This window comes from Phyllostomus discolor, chromosome 8 (genome assembly GCF_004126475.2).
Source record: "Phyllostomus discolor isolate MPI-MPIP mPhyDis1 chromosome 8, mPhyDis1.pri.v3, whole genome shotgun sequence".
In the NCBI taxonomy this organism is placed as follows: domain Eukaryota; kingdom Metazoa; phylum Chordata; class Mammalia; order Chiroptera; family Phyllostomidae; genus Phyllostomus; species Phyllostomus discolor.
In genome coordinates this window covers 69,207,789-69,224,174 of record NC_040910.2, presented here as the reverse complement: position 1 = coordinate 69,224,174, position 16,386 = coordinate 69,207,789, and the positions used below count along the sequence as shown (strand labels likewise).

General features: G+C 42.5%; 1 protein-coding gene across 1 annotated transcript in view; it reads left to right on the top strand.

Annotated features, from left to right (window-relative positions):
• Nucleotides 1-16,386, top strand: part of GLP2R (glucagon like peptide 2 receptor) — a 71,247-nt gene that overhangs the window by 27,225 nt on the left and 27,636 nt on the right. Inside the window, exons 7-11 of the mRNA XM_028534660.2 lie at nt 1,306-1,412; nt 3,947-4,100; nt 5,731-5,890; nt 6,972-7,032; nt 8,401-8,470. Coding sequence (XP_028390461.1) covers nt 1,306-1,412; nt 3,947-4,100; nt 5,731-5,890; nt 6,972-7,032; nt 8,401-8,470 — 552 coding nt within the window. The remainder of the gene's footprint in view (nt 1-1,305; nt 1,413-3,946; nt 4,101-5,730; nt 5,891-6,971; nt 7,033-8,400; nt 8,471-16,386) is intronic.

Genomic DNA, 16,386 nt, shown 5'->3' with positions numbered 1-16,386 from the left:
CTTATTTAGAAAACAGCTTGTCAGTTTCTTAAGAAGTTAAAACAAACACACTACTCTGCCATTCTACATCTAGATATTTATCTGAGAGAAATGAAAATCTATGTTCATATGAAAACTTGTGCAGAAGTTTTTATAGCAACTTTACTTGTAAAAGACAAACTCGGAAAGCTATCCAAGTGTCCATCAATAGGTGGGTGGAGAAATTGTGGTACATTCACAATGTAATACTACTCAGCAATAAAAAAGGAATGAAATATTGATACATGCTATTACATGGATGAATCTCAAAATAATTATTCTGATGGAAATAAGCCTTAAACAAAAGAGTACATATCATAAGATTCCATTTTATATAAAATTAAAAAAAATTCAAACTAGTCTCTAATGGAAGAAAGCAGACCAGTGTTGCCTGGGCATAGGGTGGCAGTAAGTAATGAGGAGAAATGTATTACAAAGGGTCATAAGGAAACTTTTGGAAGGTGATGGAAGTGTTCGTTATCTGGAATGCAGTGATGAAATCAATCCTAATTAATCAGGGTTTATACTTTAAATATGCGTAGTCTACTGGACCTCCATACTTGAGTAAGTGATAGAGTTATGCAGTGAAGTTTAAGGCATAATTTAGCAGGTAATAAGTATTTACTGTGGGTTCTTTTACAAAATTTACTTAGGAACACCATCAACATTTTGTTTTTAAATAAACTTTGTAGAAGAACCCACAGTATCTTGATGATGATATATGCATGATGGATTGAATGAAAAGGTGAGATTCTATTAAAAGATCTCACTTAATAACACAGAATTTTCAGTAAATAATCCTCCGTCCAAAATCAGGCTGTCCTGGGACTCAGAGAAAATAGCCTAGTATTTTACTAGGTCTCTGCCTAAGGGGTCATCAATGGAAAGTTATTTTAGAAAGGAGATATCCAGTTGGAAATCTGACCACATCTTCCAGAGAGAGGGACTGCCTTACCCTAGTGACAGCACACCCAGGGGCAAAGAACCTGTCCCCATTCCCAAGGCACCCTCTGTCCTGGCACAGTTCTTTTATGATGCTGTGAATCTCGGTGCACCAGTGCTGGGCTTTGGGACCAGCCAAAAAGGTGAGACCCAGGTGGGTCCTTCACTCATCAAGGCTACTTGGCCTCTGAGATGTTCCAGACAGTTGGTTAAGCTGCCCTACTCCAGTGTGAGCAAGGATAGTGTGCATGCCTAAAGCCTTGGTGGTCCTGGGCATGGAGCTCGGGGTTGAGACACTGTAACCATCTAGCTTGGTGATCATGTTCGCTCTTCCTCTGTGTTCAGGTGAAACACCATGGCTTGCTGTCCACCTTGCAGCTGCTGTATACTGTGGGGTATTCGCTCTCCATTGTCTCCCTCCTCCTGGCTCTCACTGTCCTCCTGTGTCTTCGGTGAGTGGAACATCCGCTGGCACGTGCTCCTTGACTACATCTAGAAGGCTGCAGGTGCTGTCATGGCTCACCAGAGCTGGAAAGGAATCCAAGAAAGTACCTAGTCCATCCATCCCATTTTGCAGGTGAAGGGAGAAGGGAGACCAGGGGTCCACTGACAGGCACCGAGCCACCCAGGTCACAAAGTGCAGTGAGAATTGGAATCTGGACTCCTAAGTCTGCTTTTGCCTCCTTTGGGTTAGATAACTTCCTCCGTGCCAGGCTCTGCTCTAAATTCCTAAGAAACCCATGACTACCGCAGCCCATGCTCACCACAACTCTGCCAGAGGCATTATTTTTACAGAAGAGATTAAGAACGTCCCCAAAGTGAGTTAGTGAGTGGTGGAAGTAGAATTCTAACCCAGGGCCCATCGAATCCAGTTAGCCATGCTTCCTCAGTGCTCAGGCCCTGTTCTAAGCATGCTACATGCACTAAGTCATTTAAATCTCATCCTAATCAGAATTACGATTAATTCTAATCCCAGGAGATTAGCATTATTGTAACTGCTATTTTATAAATGAGTTCATTGAAATATGGAGAGATTGAGTAACTTGCCCAAGATCACACAGCTGGTGAGGGAGGCAGGATCACAGCCAGGCAGTCTGGAGCCTGTGCATTTTCAATCCCTAATACTCTCTTTCAGAATCCAAAGCCTGAGTGCATTTTATTAAATCACGTTTTTAGAAATTGCCCAAGTGAGGTATTTAGAGAACAACTAGGGAGCTCTCTGAAGTTGTCTCATGGTCCAGCCCATTCAGGAATATAATTGGGCACATACGAGGGGGACCCCAAAAGACCCAGAATTATCTTCTGGAGGGCGGGCCCCCTGTAGAACAGGCTATCCCCCTAGGTAAGTGTTCTAGGTACCCACCAGTATCAGTGCACTAGCTGGTGTTGTTGTGAGAGGCTGTGTGCAGCTTCAGTGAATTTTTTTGAAGATTCTTTCAGTGCTTTTGCCCATTTCATAATGTGTGATTTACAAGTGCACTGGTCCACACTGAGCTGTTTTCAGCAGTTTTTGACCTAAAACAGCACGATCCCCATGGTCCCCCCTTCCCCATTTATGAAATCTCACCCTGAGTGACCTTTTTTAAAATTTGTTTTTCTGGATGAAAAAAAGTCCTGAAAAGGAAATGTTTTGCCCATGTGGAGGAGGGGAAACAAACAAACAAACAAAAACGTCAGAAGCACTAACAGGCATCAAAATCGACAAGTTCAAAAACTGTTTTGAGCAGCGGGAAAAAGTCTCAATAGGATTATTGTATCAAATGGAGAGTACTTTGAAGGCGACTGAAGTTTAAACATGTAAGAATAAATACATGTTTTTAATAAATAAATTCTGAGTTTTGGGGGGTCCGCCTTCATAATGTGGCAGAATGAAAGTCTGGCACGGACACAGGAGACTTGGATGAGGACCATGGAGACCTGAATGCTAGTTCTAGAGCAGCTTGCCAGGGCTCTGCTAGCCCTGGGTCTGGCCCTACTTGGCCCTTAACCTTGGATGACCTGTGACTCCTGGAGCAGAGTCAGGGCCGTCAATGCCACTGGGAGAGCAAGTTTTGAACAATGGGAGAATTGCACAGTCTATCTGTGGCCTCCTCCATGCACCTTCCCAAAGTCTCTGAACCAAGCCCGGTGAAAACGACTGCCCGGCCATGCTGGAAGTACCTTTAGCAGGACCTGGGTCAACCAGGTGTCTGTTTTGCCTCAGTCCCTGCTCTTGAGTAGTCCCTGGTCTAGTTGCAGAGAAGGGTGCCTAAAGGGTAAAACATAAGGACCTGTGTCACATCTTTTTTTGAGGTTAAAAAAAGAACAGCTCTAAAGCAAGGCAGGACTGGGCGTGTGCTGCACATGGGCCCAGGCAGGGCTGTGAGAGCCAGGGATGGCAGAGGCTGAGGCTGTGGTTTTTCATCATTGGCCAGGACATAGCCACCACTGAGGAGGCTCCAGGTGGGTGAGGGACAGCAACACCTCATTCTGTGCTCAGGAACAGGGTGAGCACTTTTCACTCATTAACTGATTGAATCTTCCTGTAGCCCTTTGAGGTAAAGTGTTCTTGTTCTTCCAGGCAGTAGAGCCTTGGAGAGCCACATTTTAGCCTTAGAGTTGCTGGGTTCAAATCTCTGCTCTACCATTTACTGCTCTGGGACTTTGGACCGGTGATTTAACCTTTCTGCCTCAATCCACACCCCCCGCCGCCCCGCAGCTATAAAACCAGGCCCACCCATGAGTGCGTACACACATGTAAATGGTTTGGAACACAGTGAGGCACGCTGAACATGTTATATAGGTGTTAGCTATTATTGTCCTTGTTTTGCAGATGAGGAAAAGGAGTCACAGAGAAGTCAGATCACATAATCCAGCCTCCCAATTCTGGCGCCCACACTGTGAGCCTCTGACCTTTAGTAGTAGATACACAAGTGTCTCAGGCACACACCTGTTGGTCTGAGCCGTTCTCTCCTGAGGGAAGGCTCTTGGTTTTCTCCTTGCACAGAAAACTCCACTGCACACGCTACTACATCCACATGAACTTGTTTGCCTCTTTTATCCTGCGAGGCGTGGCCGTGCTAGTAAAGGACGTCATCATCTACCACTCTTACTCCAAGAAGCCCGACAGTGAGAAGCAGTGGATGTCCTATGTGTCAGAGGTACATCTTCCCACTTGGTGGACCGGTACTGGGAATCAGAAGGCGGCGAGCTGGGGCTTGAGAGGGGAGGAGGGAGACAAGGGGTGGGTGTCAAAGGCTATGTGGTTAGATAGGCATTGTCTGAATTAAAAAAAAGAAAAAGAAAAGCCTCTTGAAAGTGGGACAAGGTAAAGAAAATCATCAGCAGGAAAGTTTACTGGGGAGCTACCGAATGGCCCTTGGGTGAGAAATTTTTCCATCTAAAGATAAAAGAAGGAATTAAACCAGAATACCCTTCAAAGCTTTTCCAGATTGAAATCTGCATCTGTTGACATGGTTTTTCCTTTATCCTGTTAATAATAAGTGCAGTAATCTGTTCAATTACCTTTGTATTCCTGGGATAAACCTAACCAGGTTCTGACATATTATTGTTCCTTTTACATTGCTGGATTCAATTTGCTAATACTGTCTTTTGTTCAGCATGTCATATATATCCGTGAATAATTTTCTTTTCTTGTAATGCCTTTGTTAAGTTTTTGGATAAAGTTTGTGCTGCCCTCTTAAAAACAAATCAGTCTTGTTCTCTCTTCCTCTATTCCTTGGAAGAATTTGTTTAAGATGGGTATTATTTCTTCCTTAAATGTTTGATAGATCTCACCAGTGAAGTCATTTGGACCTAGAGTTTTCTTTATTGGAAGACTTGTAATTATGAGCTAATCATGACTCTTATATTTAGATTTTCCATTTCTTCTGGTGTCACAAGGTAATGTGTTTTTCTAGGAATTTGTCTACTTCATCTAATGTTTCAAATTTACTGGCATTTTATTGTTTATAGTCTCTTAAGATCTTTTAAAGATCTACTGCATCTAGGATAGTGTTTCTTTTTTCATTCCTGATATTGGTTATTTGTGTTTTCACTGTCTTTCCCCTCTCGGTCACATTTTCTAGTAGTTTCTCAGTTTTATTGGATTTTTCAAAAATTGAACTTTTGGCATTGTTGATTCTCTTTATTTTATGTTCCCTATTCTATTAATTTCCACTTTCATATTTATTATTTTTCCATGTAGTTTTTTTTAGTTTAATTTGCTCTTCTTTTTCTGGCATAAATATTTAAAGTAATTGATTATCAGCCCTTTCCTTACTTAATTAAGTTATTTAAGGCTGTAAGTGTCATTCTAAATGTGGTGTTGTCTGCATAGCACAAACTTTGATATGCAGCATTTTCCTTTTGTTCAGTTCAGAAATAAGTTCTAATTTCTATTATAATTTCTCCTTTGATTCGTGAGTTGTTTAAAAGTTTATTTCCTCATGTCTAATCATATGAAGATATTTTGGATGTTGATTTCTAGCTTAATGGAACTGAGATCAGAGAACACATCCTTTAGTGTTTTTTTTTTTTTAGGGAAGTCACTGATGAGATTTCTGGTTTTGTTTGTCTGACAATCTCTGTTGTGTCAAGGAAGAGGCAATGAAACCTACATGAAGCACTCCTTCACAGTTTGGTAGTGTGCTGCCTCTCTGAGACAGTCATCAAGGGTTTGGGAGAGAGGGGAGTGAGAGGGAGGGTTATGCAGAGGGAGGCCCTCCCCCACCTTCTGAGTCCAGACCCTGAAAAGCCTGGACTCACCTCCAGGTGCTCTGTCCTCTGCAGATCTCCACCTCCTGCCGCTCTGCCCAGGTCCTCCTGCACTACTTCGTGGGGGCCAATTACTCCTGGTTTCTGGTGGAAGGCTTTTACCTCCACACGCTGCTGGAGCCTACAGTGCTTTCTGGAAGGCGGCTGTGGCCCAGATACCTGCTGGTGGGTTGGGGTGAGTGACCTGAACCCCAGCCTCTTTTTTCTGGGGACTCTTTAGAACATGAGAGCTCAGTAGAACCTTTGGTTGGAGCTAGAGACCCAATTGGATGGAGGTTTGTGGGACAGACCACTCCTCAGTGACAAGAGTCTGTCACTGTATGTATGCACATGCACACGCATGCACATAGCAAGCACACACACATATGCACAAGTGCCAACAGACCCAATGCACACATTCAGAAATTAAGAAGGTTTTTGGTAGAATCAGATGCCATTTCTCCTGCCTTGCCCCCAACTGTATTGGTTTGCTCAGGATGGTATAACAGTGCCCTGGACTCGATATTATACAATAGATGTTTATTTCTCACAGTTATGGAGCCTGAGGAATCTGAAATCAGGCTGCCAGCATGACTGAGTTCTGATGAGGGCCCTCTTTTTGGCTTGCAGACAGTTGTCTTCTTGCTGCGTCCTCACCTGGGAGATGGAGAGAGATAGAGATAGAGATAGAGATAGAGATAGAGATAGAGATAGAGATAGAGATAGATAGATAGATAGAGAGAGAGAAAGACAGGCAGCTCTCTGGTCTCTTACAAGGGCATTAATCCCATCATGCTGACTGACAGCCCCTCCCAACCACTTCTAAACCCAGTTACCGCCAGAGGTCTCATCTTCAAATATCATCATGTAGGGGGTTGGGGCTTCAACATATTAATTTGGGGGGTTACACACAAATCATACCACTAATTAAGTCTTCAAGATGAGGTCTGGAACCCCTGTTGTCACAAGCTTTTGGGGAATTTGAGGCTGCAGGATTCAGAGGAAATAACCTTGGCCTGAAGTTCAGAAGATTTTGGATAATGTCTCTATATTTACTACAAGCTGCTCTGGGACGTGTGGCAAGTCTGTCCTCTCTACTCTCCAGTTTCCCTGACAGTAAAAGCATAGACAGGCTCTGTGCCACTCTAGTGTTCCTGCAGTCCCCAGTTCTGTGATTTTATAGGATTTAACCAGCTATACTTGGCCCATCTGGCTGGGGTGGGAGGCAGGCAGCTTTGGCCAACCAGCTGCTAATTGCACTCTCTGCTCTCTTTCAGCCTTCCCACTGCTGTTTGTTGTGCCCTGGAGTGTCGCCCGTGCAAAGCTGGAGGACACAGGGTAGGTAATTCATCTGTTTTCTCACTTTCATGAGCAGGTGATCCCCAAATATGCCCAAATACAAATATGTATATCATTTTCCTTAAAGAGACTGTCCATCCCCTTCAATTTTGGCCATCTAAAATATATCTAGGACTCCTGGTAGGTATGGCTCAGTAGGGTGGAGCATTGTCCCATAGCCAAAGTGTTGCAGTTTGATTCCTGGTTAGGGTGCACACCTAGGTTACAGGTTTCATCCTCCATCACAATCCCTGGTCCAGGCATGTACTTGGGGCAACCCATCGATGCATCTTCCTCCCATAAATGTTCCTCTCTCTCCCTTCCTCTCTCTCTAGAAGCAATGAAAAAAATGTTCTTGGGTGAGAATAAAAAAATAAAATAAAATATACCTAGGAATATGGATAAAATAATAAAAGATTTTTCTTATAGTATTAGTTATTAATTTATTAAGTTACATCTATAAATTATTACAAAATTAGCACCAATTAGCACAAAATGTGCTGCATACTTTATCAGTGACCCTGGGTATATAAGGATGTAGGTACAAGAATAGTCATTGCCTCATAATTCAAAGTGGGGGAAAAAGCAAAATGAAATGAAGGAAAGTGGTCAAGAGATTTAAACTTCCAGTTATAAATAAGTAAGTCCTGGGGATGTCACGTACAGCATGGTGACTACAGTTAACACTTTCATGCTGTATATTTGAAAGTTGCTGAGAGAGTGAGTCTGAAAAGTTCTCATTACAAGAGAAAAATTTGAAACTATATGAGGTGATGGATGTTAACTAGACTTGTGGTGATCATTTTACAATATATTCATATACTGAATCATCACGTTGTACACCTGAAACTAATATGTTAACATGCCAATTATATCTCAATTTTTAAAATAAAACAAAAAACCCTAACCAAACAAAAAAAAATCCCTAAATATCTGTCAGTACAGGAATCAATGAATAAATAGTGGCATACCTATATTGTGGAATATTCTCTATCTTCTGGCTTCTTGAGACTGAATCTCAACAGTACCTTGTTAAGCCTGTTGCTGAATAATGCAAATCATGTCATCCCTTTTTGCCTCCAAATAAACACCACCCAAAAGTCCCCTATATAATTATTTACATTTTTGAGAACACAGAGACAAGTGTAGAGGGATATACACCGAGCTTTAGCACCTTTGAGTGGTAAGAAAAGCCAGCACTACGGTATTAGCAGGAAGGAATTTTAGTCTGCTCTTCTCTTCCATCCCTCAGGACAATGATGGGTTGAAGGTAAGTCTTGAGTGTGAGCATCCTTTGTCCAGAGGGCATGAGGCTTTTGCATTGAACCTTAACTTGATTTAAAATTTACTGTCTGCTCTTTGCTATAGGTGCTGGGGAACGAACAATAATAAGCCAATCTGGTGGATCATCCGAGGACCCATGCTCCTCTGTGTAGCAGTAAGCATCATCCCACCCATTCTTTCTTCTCTCTAAGCTCAGCAGCTAGGGAGGACCTCACCCCTTGTCCCCATCCACCCAATTCCCTGGCTCAGGATGAGCCTGGGCCAGACCTTAAGCTGAGAGTAGGATCTGGGAATGAGAAGGAGCAAGTTAGAAACTCCTTGTTCTGTTCTGGTTCAGGACCTAAATTGAGAGTTCTACCACAAGCTCCTTCTTGTTGAGTCTTTAAACTATGTATAGAAATGTGCTCAGTGACCTTGAATTGAATCTTTATGATGTGTACAAGGCCCTGGAGACAGAGGTCTCTTCAGTCACAGACCAGCCACAGACAGCAAAGTCATTGGCTTGGTCTTAACACCATTAGTAGGAGGGAGAGGAGACGAGAGAGGTTTTTTTCAGAGGAGGAAAATGTACAATCATATCCACCCACAGCTGTGATGGGGTTAGAGAGTCGGGAGATGCTGTTGCTCTGAGACCCTGAGGAGGAAGAGCCTTTACTCTTCATGGCCCAGAATTTGGGGCTGGAGAAGGAGAGCTTGACCCAGAATCCTAAAGCTCTTTTAGATGACAGTTTTTGAGAATGAAATCTGCTCAAGAAGTATGGGGAAATGACAGGGAGTTAGCAAAAAGCAGGAAGTCTAGCAAGGTCCTGGAGGGAGGTGGAGTCTCCCTACCTAGACATAGGGCCATCACTCTGGGTGCTTGCTGGCCAGGCGCTGCGCTCCACACTCACCCACTGTCGTCCACAGGAGGTTGCTGGACATTCTGTTTTTGCCATTTTATGTAAATGTGGTATTTGTGGTTTCATGAAAGCAAAAGCTTGTTTGTATAGAAGAATGCCAGTATCTGTCAATGATAAAAGGCAACTCGCTGCCCAGACTTGGGTATAACTGAGAGGATAGAAAGTTCACAGAAATAGCAAGAAAACCGAGAGTGTGGAGATGCCCTAGAGGATTCCAAGGTCTGCATCACATCAACCTGACCAGTGGCAGGCATGCTCCTGGGAATGTCCCCCTGTCCCCTGTGCCCCCTGTGCCCACTGCCTAGTCATTCCACACACAGCTGAGAGTGTGTGTTCTACGTGAAGTCTGACCACTTACCTACCATGGGCATTATGAGCCTTGCCTCACCCCCACCCTGTCTGTCATTTCTCCACAATCCTTTCCTCTCCAGACACACTGTACAGCTGTGGTCCCAGCATCCACCTTCTGGCTAGGACCCACCGTGGTGGCCCAGTGAAGCTTATTGAGTGTCTCTTACATCCCAACCCCATGCTAACTGCTTTGTGTGTAGGAACTCATTTACTCTTCTAAGGTGGGTGCTACATTTTATTAATGAGGATGCTGAGAAAATGAGGAGTCACTTGTTTAAAGTCACTGTGCCAGTAAGTGGAGGCCCCAGAGCTCAGCCCAGAGGGTCTGATCAGATGACCCACCTATAACCACAACACCATGATGCTGCCTCCAAAATATTTATCGCCTCCAGCCCTTGTGTGTGAAGTGCTGACTGCTGCAGGCTCTCTTATGCATTAGTAGCTTGCGTCAAATTCTCCTAGGGTTTGAGCTCCCTCCCTCTGCCACTTCACCCACCTGGCTGCTGTACATGAAAACCCACCTCACAAAGTAGGAATGGTCACACTCTCCTTTGTGCCCTCCCTGGACCCTGTACAGACTTCTGCTGGAGCCTCAGCAATGTTTTCAGTTTGTGAGTATCGGTCTAAAAGCGGTCTGCTGACACCATATGCCTCCTGTTCTGTTCAACCTGGCAGCTAGCCCAAGCATATGGCAGGCTCTCTACAAACTTTGGTTAACATTTGTGACCCCCACTCCCGGGCACTGGTAGACTCTCGCTAACCAGGCAGAGCAAAGCAGAATGGAGACCAGCTGGTCCTCCCTAGGAGGGAGTTCAGGAGGCTCATTGCAGCTGGATCCCTAATGTTCATCCTGCAGTCTTCCAGAGGCTTCATCATTCTCCATCTTGGTTACTCATGGGATCACCTCGATGTCTTTAAAAATTCTTTTGCTTGGGTCTTAGCCCCAGAGATTTGTATTTCATTGATCTCAGGTGTGGCCTAGGAAGTCTAAGGTGCTGTCAGGGTTGAAAAGCATTTTGCTACACTCTCCATACTCAAAGTATAGTCACCTGAGCCCTTGCTATAAAATCAGGTCCCCAGACCCCACCCCAGACCTGCTCAATCAGAATATAAGTTGCGATGACATTGCCAGGCTTCAGGCATCCACTGAAGTCTGTGGCTCCCAAAGCTGGATGTCATGAGAAACCTCATGGTACTTCTACCCTGGAGGACAACATCGGAAATTCTGGAGGTAGGGCTCAGGCAGGTACAGTTTTAAAAACGCCCAAGGGATTAAAACGAACAGCCGGGGCTGGAACCACTGCTCTGGACTTTGCTGCTTGTCTGGCTGTGGCTGACCAACCTGTGTGCTAGTTTCTATGGGTGCTTTCTAGTTCTTGGAGCCATGTTCTCACCTATGAGGGGAAAAGAATGCTCTTTATCATCTCATCTTGAATAAAATCACCTTCACATGCTGTCGCTTCTACAACTCCAGTCACAGCCAGCTCCATGTATGGACACAGTCTCCTGACCTCACTCGTGCTCCTGTCCACCTTCTCCTGCTGCTGCTTGCCACACCCAGTGGATGAGACCACTATTCATCTACCAGCCGCCCCAGCCAGAAACCTAGGAGCCCCCTAGCTTCTGTTCTCTTCTTCCCAGCAATCTCCACTCAGATACTGCCTTGTCAAATTCTTCTCAAGATGCCTCCAAGCCGCCTCCTTTCCCTTAATCCCACTCTTCTTCTGTTCCTTTTGCAGACTTCTGCAAAAGCCTCCTGACTGGTCTCCCTTCTTCACTCTTGCCTCCAGCAACCCATCCTCTGTACTGCAGCCAGGGTAGTCTTTCTTGAGCAAAACTTGACATTGTCTCTTTTCTGATGTGACTTTTAAATGGCTCAAAAGCCATTTAATGGCTTTTAAATGGCTTTTTTATTGTTGCCCTCAGGCTTTGAGCACCTTTCCTGTTCTTGGCTTGGTTCTTTTGAGGGAAATAAAGGCGTATGTCGCATGGTTTCTGCCCTAAAGAAATTCAGAGTCTAATAGTTACCATTCTGAGACTCATTGGATCATGACTGAGCCAACTGATAACTGCCTTCATGTTTGGTCATATGACCCATGTTTCAGTTTTGCATTCACCTGAGTAGACATAACCCCATCTCCAAAATATAATTCCTTGAACTACAACATTGAAGGAGCTTGGGTCCCTGAGACTACATATAGCAGAACTCCCCTCGTTGCTCTAGATCATGAAATAAGCAAAAACCAACCAAACAAAAAACAGCCCTCCACATCTTCATTGTGTGAAGAAAAAGAGAATTTCCCAATACTGCATATTTCTTTTGTTAAACTAAAGTACTAAAAAGTACCATAATAATCAAGGTCAAGCTGATAGCATTCAGGGCACTTCACAACCTTTCTCGTCTTGGCCAGATTTGAGGCTGGCAACTACTTTTTGGAACACGGAACAGAGGTTTGTGGGAAAATCCAACTGTACCTGGTGAACCAAGTAGTGGGACCAAAGAAAGTCTCCCATTCCAGACTTGGGCTCCCTGGTGAGCATCCCCAGTTATCAGAGCTGGGCTTCTCTGCCATCTCCCAGACTGGGTCTGAATTTGTTGATCAGCATCTGGATCAATGCGAATGAATGTACATCGTGCTGGATTTCCAGACATATCAACTGACTTCACCTGCTGCTCTCTTGACTCTCTATGTTTCAGAAATAATAATGTGACAACCTGAAGAATCAAGATACTTTTTGGGTCTTTCGTGAGAAACTGAAATTAGATAACTCTCAACTACTTCAGCATTTAAGACTTCACTACTTAAATTAACCTGTTACCCCTGAGTGTACATTTAGTCTAGAACCTTCCTGGAACAGGGTATATTCTTATAGCCTAGTAGAAAATTCATAAAGCCTTGGTTAGTCCAACTTTTCAAGGACAGCCTTACAAAATGAGTAAACTGTGCAAGATTGTTCTATCCATATCCTGACCTGGAGTTAACAGATGGAACCCCCAGTTGAAAGGCTTTTTTGAGCCAATGAATTGAATCATATATTGACTTTATAAAGTCATAAAGTCAAATGCCTTCATTCACTTTTACTGAATCTTCTCTGACAGCCTCTACTTTTGCTTCAGGACTCAGCAAAGTTGAGAAATTAGTAAAATTAGTCTTCGCTGCTTACCCCTCTTTAGGTTTGCTTCCTCACCAGGAATCCAGGGGCATTCTGTTACATGGATTTCCCAACATCTCCTCACTCCCTGCTCCCCTCCTCTGAAGAGCTGCAGGGGGAATTTCTCTATACCTTGGATTTTCCCTCCTCAAAGCTTACCTTTGTTGAGTCCCATCTTCTGTGTTCCATGGTGAAAGTAAGTCAGATCATACATATTTATTGAATTCTTCATTTTTGTAGAGATGAATGTGAATGAATGAATGAATAAGATAGAGAAAGGGCTTCCCCCTTCTCTCCTAGTTGCTCCTTATCTTCTATGTGATGTGTGCACTCCAGCAGGACTCTTGCAGATGGTGTGTTTTTACCCAAAGGAGATCTCTAAAGGTAGGCATTTTAATCCACATGGCAGGTCAGAGGAGGAGGGGCTTGAGGTAGGTGGAGGCATTCAGGGGTAGATGAGGTGTACTTCTGATTCCTGGCCATGCTGTCAATCACCTCTGCCAGTCTGTAGGCTCAGATCTGATCAGGCACAGAAGTTAGGGTGTCACAGAAGTATCACCAGGAATGTTACATCTGATAACACATTCTGTACTGTCTAGGGAGCCTTACATGTTTGGGGTCCTAAGTGCCCCCATCTGGTTACAGAATCAAAGAAGAGTTGGCTGGGTTCTTGAAAAGTTTTCTCATTTGGCCCCTTTCCTGCTTATGCGCAAATGATGGATAGCATTATCCAGTGATTGCTGACTCTTGTCTTCTGGGTAGCCAGGATGAACCCCATGGCCACCCAAGCTGGCATTTCATCATTGCTTGGCACTGAGGAAGCTCTTCCTCCGTATGGCCCACTGGCTGATGCCCATTTTCTACTGTGGTCTCTGGAAGACACAGAGCATAACAAATCAACCTGCTCCTCCTCAGAGCCCTTCATTTCTTAGAAGACAGCCTGATCGAAATTAATTTGCTGAAATATGTGTCTTTCCCCTTAGAAAGTCAGAGGCTGACTTTCTAAGAAAAATACCCAAGTTCAACAAATCACTAAGCCAAGGACACAACATTTTCTGTTTGTGATGAAAAACAGATATCCCATTAAAAGAGATAAATCGCTTGGTTACACTTAGTTTGTATTTAAGTATTCTATTGCTAAATATTCTTTGGCTGGGAATCTCCATCATTCCTGCTGGCTTGAGGATTGGATAGCCTCTTGCCTAAAACTCTGGCCTTTTAGCTTTAGGCAAACCATAACAGGTATGTGTGGATTCTGTGATTTTGTTTCCATGTGTAGTTCAAGGGCTTGTTTCTAGACCAGGACATTAAGATTGTGTGGACTCAGTGTCTATAGAGACTTTACTCCATTAATTGTCACTCAGTCGTAGTCTCTATCAGCTCTTTCTCCATTGCATAGAGGCATTCTTAAGTCTTTTCTTTTTTAAAACATTCTTTTTCTTTCTTTTTTTTAAGATGTGTTTTTTTTGGTTTTGTTTTTGCTTTAAGATTTTATTTATTTATTGTTAGGGAGGGAAGGAAGGGAGAAAGAGAAAGAGAGAGAGAAACATCAATGTGTGGTTGCTGGGAGTCATGGCCTGAACCCAGGCATGTATCCTGACTGGGAATTGAACCTGCAACACTTTGGTTCACAGCCCACGCTCAATCCACTGAGCTACACCAGCTGGGGCTTAAAACGTTATTTTTCAATTACAGTTTACATTCAATATCATTTTGTACTGGTTGCAGGTATATAGCAAAGTGGTCCTCTGACACTTCAAGTACCAACCTAGCACCATACACAGTTATTACAATATTACTGACTATATTCCCTAGGCTGTGCTTTAAATTCCTGTAACCGCCAATGTGTCCTTCTCATCCCTTCACCTTTTTCACCCAGTCTCCAAACTCCCCTCCCCTCTGACACCCATCAGTCTACTCTCTGTATCTATAAGCCTGTTTCTATTTTGTTTGTTCTTGTTCTTCAGATTTCACATATAAGTATATAGTACTTTGTCTGACTTATTTTACTTAGCATAAACCCTCTAGGTCCATCCACACTGTCCCAAATAGTAAGACTTCATTGTTTTTTACGGCTGAGCAACATTCCACTGTGTAAGTGTACTACTACTTTTTTATTCACTTGTCTATTGATGGACACTTGGGATGCTTCCATGTAGTGAACATGGGGGTGCATGTATTCTTCATATTAGTGTTTTGGGTTTCCTTGGATATATACCAGAAGTGGAATTGCCTGGGTCATAAGGCCTTTTTTTCTTTTTTGGAGAAACCTCCATACTGCTTTCCACAGTAGCTGTACCAATCTGCATTCCCATCAACAGGGCACTAGTGTTCCCTTTTCTCCACATCCTTGCCAACATTTATTATTTGTTGATTTATTGATGATAGCCATTCCGACAGGTGTGACGTTATAGCTCACTATGGTTTTTATTTGCATTTCTCTGACAATTAGTGATGTTGAGCATCTTTTCATATGCTTATTGGTCATCTGTATGTTTTTTTTTTTTTTGTAGAAGTACCTATTCAGGTCCTCTGCCTACTTTTTAATTGAATTGTTTATTTGTTAGTTTTTTAGTGTTGAGTTGTTTGAGTTTTTATAAATTTTGAATATTAGTCTCTTATTGGATGCATCATTGGCAAATATCTTCTTTCATTTAGTAGTTTGTATTTTTGTTTGTTGATGGTTTTGTTTGCTATGCAAAATCCTTTTAGTTTGATGTAGTCCCATTTGTTTACTTTTTCTTTTGTTTTCTTTGCCCAAGGAGATATATCAGGAAAATATTGTTAAAAGAAATATCAAAGAGTTTACTACCTATGTTTTCTTCTAGGACTGTTATCATTTTAAGTCTTACATTTAAATCTTTAATCCATTTTGAGTTTATTTTTATATATGCTATAAGAAGATGGCCTGTACTTGAACAATGATTAAAATAAAAAAATTGAAAAAAAAAAGAAGATGGCCTAGTTTCACTTTTTTCCATGTGTCTGTGCAATTTTTCCAACACTATATAATAAATACCACTTGATCATGGTGTATAACCTTTTTAACATATTGCTGGATTTGGTTTGCTAATATTCTGGAGGATTTTTGCATGTATGTTCATTATCTGGTTTTGGAGGTATGATAATGCTGGCCTTGTAAAATCAAAGATTGGGAGTTTTCCTTCCTGTTGTACTTTTGGAATAGTTTGAGAATAGTGTTAGCTCTTCTTTGAAAGTTTGATGGAATGCCCCTAAGAAGCCATATGGACCAGGACTTTTGTTTGTTGAGTGTTCTTTGATTACTGCTTCAATTTCATTAGTTGTAATCAGTCTATTCAGAGTTTGTGATTCTTCCTAATTCAGTTTGGCAAGATTGTATGTTTCTAGTAATTTATCCATTTTGTCAAGTTTATCCAATTTGTTGGCATGTAATTTTTCATAATGGTTTCTTACAAACCTTTGTATTTCTTTGGTGTCAGTTTTTACTTCTCCTCTCTCATATCTGATTTTATTTATTTGGGTACTCTCTTTTTTCTTGATGAGTCTGGTTAAAGATTTATCAATCTTGTTTACCTTTTCAAAGAACTGTTCTTGGTTTTATTGATCTCTTGTGTGTTTTTTTTAGACTTTAGTTTGTTTATTTCTTATCTGATCTTTATTATTTCCTTTCTTCTACTCACTTTGG